Source organism: Brassica napus, chromosome C4 (genome assembly GCF_020379485.1).
Source record: "Brassica napus cultivar Da-Ae chromosome C4, Da-Ae, whole genome shotgun sequence".
NCBI lineage: Eukaryota > Viridiplantae > Streptophyta > Magnoliopsida > Brassicales > Brassicaceae > Brassica > Brassica napus.
In genome coordinates this window covers 31,355,290-31,358,456 of record NC_063447.1, presented here as the reverse complement: position 1 = coordinate 31,358,456, position 3,167 = coordinate 31,355,290, and the positions used below count along the sequence as shown (strand labels likewise).

Sequence of the window (3,167 nt, the reverse complement as noted above, 5' to 3'; positions counted from 1 at the left end):
TTTGGTTATAGCAGAAAAATGTATATGCAAAAAAATAGAATTTAGAGTTTGAAAATAAAATTTTGATTTTAAAAGGTCATTTTTGTCATTTATTATTTTGTACTGAATTAGATGCATCTGCATCCATCAAGACTCACTTTCATTTGGGCGAGAATTTGAAATGGGTTTTTAAAAATTCAGCTGGATGGTCCATCTGTATGTAACATTATAATGCACAAAATGAACATCGATTTGTATCTTCACCCAGACAATCCATCCGGGTGAGTAAACGAACGGGCCTTACTTTATTATTAGCCTATACATCGACAGGATGAATCATAATTCATATTATATTGTTTTTTTGGGTTCTACTTTCTAGAAAAGTGTATACTTTTGATACCTAATTGTATATACCTTTCACATTACTATTACGTAAATGTCCTAGTCAAAACTTTCGTTAGTTGAAATTCATAGTTCATTTTATATTCGCTTGATTCGTTCACATTAATATTTACCTAAAGAATTAAATATCATCATCACTTCTAGCTGCAAATATTGACCAGGAAATGAAATAATGGCTCAAGAGTTCAATCCTTTCACGTTTTCACGTTTTCACGTTTCCACGTTTCTTCTCAACCTAACAGAAGATGAAACTCTTCCACACAAACCAAAAACAAAATAAACAATCAAGAAATGTTTATTATTCTCTTTGAAGCAGTTCTTGTTCTGTTCTTTCACAACTCCCATGGCTACTTCATCCCAACAGGATCTGTAGGAATCGGCTACAACGGCTACTTCACTTTAACCAACACTACAAAACACACACACGGTCAAGCTTTCGACAGCAACCCAGTTACATTCACAAACTCATCCACAAACATCACAACATCTTTCTCAATCAACTTCTTCTTCGCGATTGTCCCGGAGCATGACCAGCAAGGCTCACACGGTATGGCTTTCGTCATCTCTCCCACAAGAGGCCTACCCGGAGCTTCCTCCGATCAGTACTTAGGGATATTCAACGAAACAAACAACGGTAAAGCTTCTAACAACGTGATAGCTATCGAGTTAGATATAAATAAAGATGAGGAGTTTGGTGATATAGATGATAATCATGTTGGGGTTAATATTAATGGTATGAGATCTGTTGTCTCTGCTTCTGCTGGTTACTATGATGATAAAGATGGAAAGTTTAGGAAACTTTCTTTGATTAGTAGAAAGGTAATGAGGCTTTCTATAGTTTATAGTCAACCTGATAATCAACTTAATGTTACTCTCTTCCCTGCTAACATCTCTGTTCCGCCTCGAAAACCGCTTTTGTCATTGAGCAAAGACCTCTCTCCTTATCTGCAAGAAGAGGAAATGTATCTTGGATTCACTGCGTCGACTGGGTCGGTCGCCGCAATCCATTACATGATGAGTTGGTTTGTTAATGGAGAAATCGAGTTTCCGAGGCTGGATTTTGGTATGCTATCAATCCTTCCTCCGTATCCGAAGAAATCATCTCAAAGAACAAAGACCATTTTAGCGGTCTGCTTAACTGTATCCTTAATCGCTGTGTTTATCGCCTCGTGGATCGGTTTTGTCTTCTACTTGAGGCACAAGAAAGTCAAAGAGGTTCTCGAGGAATGGGAGATTCAGTATGGACCTCATAGGTTTGCTTATAAGGAGCTTTTCGACGCCACAAAGGGTTTCAAGGAGAAACAACTTCTCGGAAGAGGAGGTTTTGGCCAAGTCTATAAAGGCGCTCTTCCGGGTTCCGATGCAGAGATCGCTGTAAAGCGGACTTCTCATGATTCAAGACAAGGGATGAGCGAGTTTTTAGCCGAGATATCGACCATTGGTCGACTTAGACATCCGAATCTCGTCAGGCTTTTGGGGTATTGTAGACATAAAGAAGATCTCTACTTGGTTTATGACTTCATGCCTAATGGTAGCCTTGACAAGTATCTATATTACCGTAACAATGAGAATCAAGAACGGCTTACTTGGGAGCAACGTTTCAAGATTATTAAAAACGTTGCGTCTGCTTTACTATATCTGCATCAAGAATGGGTGCAAGTCATCATTCATCGAGATATTAAACCGGCTAATGTTCTTATCGACCATGAAATGAATGCAAGGCTAGGGGATTTCGGATTAGCGAAGCTGTATGATCAAGGTTTTGATCCAGAGACATCTAAAGTAGCTGGAACGTTAGGTTATATCGCACCGGAGTTTTTAAGAACTGGTAGAGCAACTACGAGCACCGATGTTTATGCATTTGGGTTGGTTATGCTTGAAGTAGTATGTGGTAGAAGGTTGATAGAGCGACGTGCAGGGGAAGAACAAGAAGTCCTTGTGGATTGGATTCTTGAGCTTTGGGAGAAAGGAGATGACATTATTGTTGCGGTTGAAGAGAACATACGTCAAGAAGAAAACAGAGGACAGCTTGAGCTTGTTTTGAAGCTTGGTGTGTTATGTTCGCATCAAGCTGCTTCGATTAGACCAGCTATGAGTACGGTTATGAGGATCTTGAGTGGGGTTTCGGAGCTTCCGGATAATCTTCTTGATGTGGTGAGGGATGAGAACTTGAAAGGATGGGCTGAGAAGCCAATGGAACTTCTTTTTGGTGTGAATTCTTTGGGTACATCAACGTACACAGACTCTTTAGTCTCACATGCACGCTAAATATTGAAATGAAAGTTGATTCTTTGGTTACCAAGATCTACAAATCTGATACATGCACATTCACAATTGATACTATGCTTTGTAAATTGTAATAGCAGCAACATAGAGCTCATTATCTTCTCTTATTGTCTGGGTATTAGGTATACACAATACGACGTAATCTCAGTCTCATATGAATAGTACTGTTCAATAATTTATGCGTTACTTGATTGGATCAAGACTAGTGTAGATAGCTCATAAAGGGGTGGGAGAGAGACAGAACCTCCTATAAAGTTCCAAGATATGGAATTGAAAACTATGCAAAGGAAGGGATAGGTAAACATGGCCGGTATAGTCGTCGTTCGTCTCATTAGCTATTTCTTTTATATTTGGTTCTGTTAGTTTCGTCCTAAGTGTTTCCTTAGGTATAAGCTCTTCTATATTATGAAGTGTGTTTCATGCAAACGTTTATGTTTTTAGTTAAATTTGAAAGCTCTTTTACAAAAAAAAAAAACACTTTCCTCTGAACCTTTGATGTC

General features: G+C 38.6%; 1 protein-coding gene across 1 annotated transcript; it reads left to right on the top strand.

Annotated features, from left to right (window-relative positions):
• Window positions 1-500: 500 nt before the first annotated feature.
• Window positions 501-2,853, top strand: LOC111211418 (L-type lectin-domain containing receptor kinase V.5-like). The gene has a single exon (XM_022712491.2). The coding sequence runs from the start codon at window positions 673-675 to the stop codon at window positions 2,647-2,649; it is 1,977 nt and encodes a 658-aa protein (XP_022568212.1). The 5' UTR covers window positions 501-672; the 3' UTR covers window positions 2,650-2,853.
• The last annotated feature ends 314 nt before the right edge of the window (window positions 2,854-3,167 follow it).

Excerpts from the sequence above, each read along its gene's own strand:
- LOC111211418 (XM_022712491.2), top strand. The coding sequence starts at position 673 with ATGTTTATTATTCTCTTTGAAGCAGTTCTTGTTCTGTTCTTTCACAAC.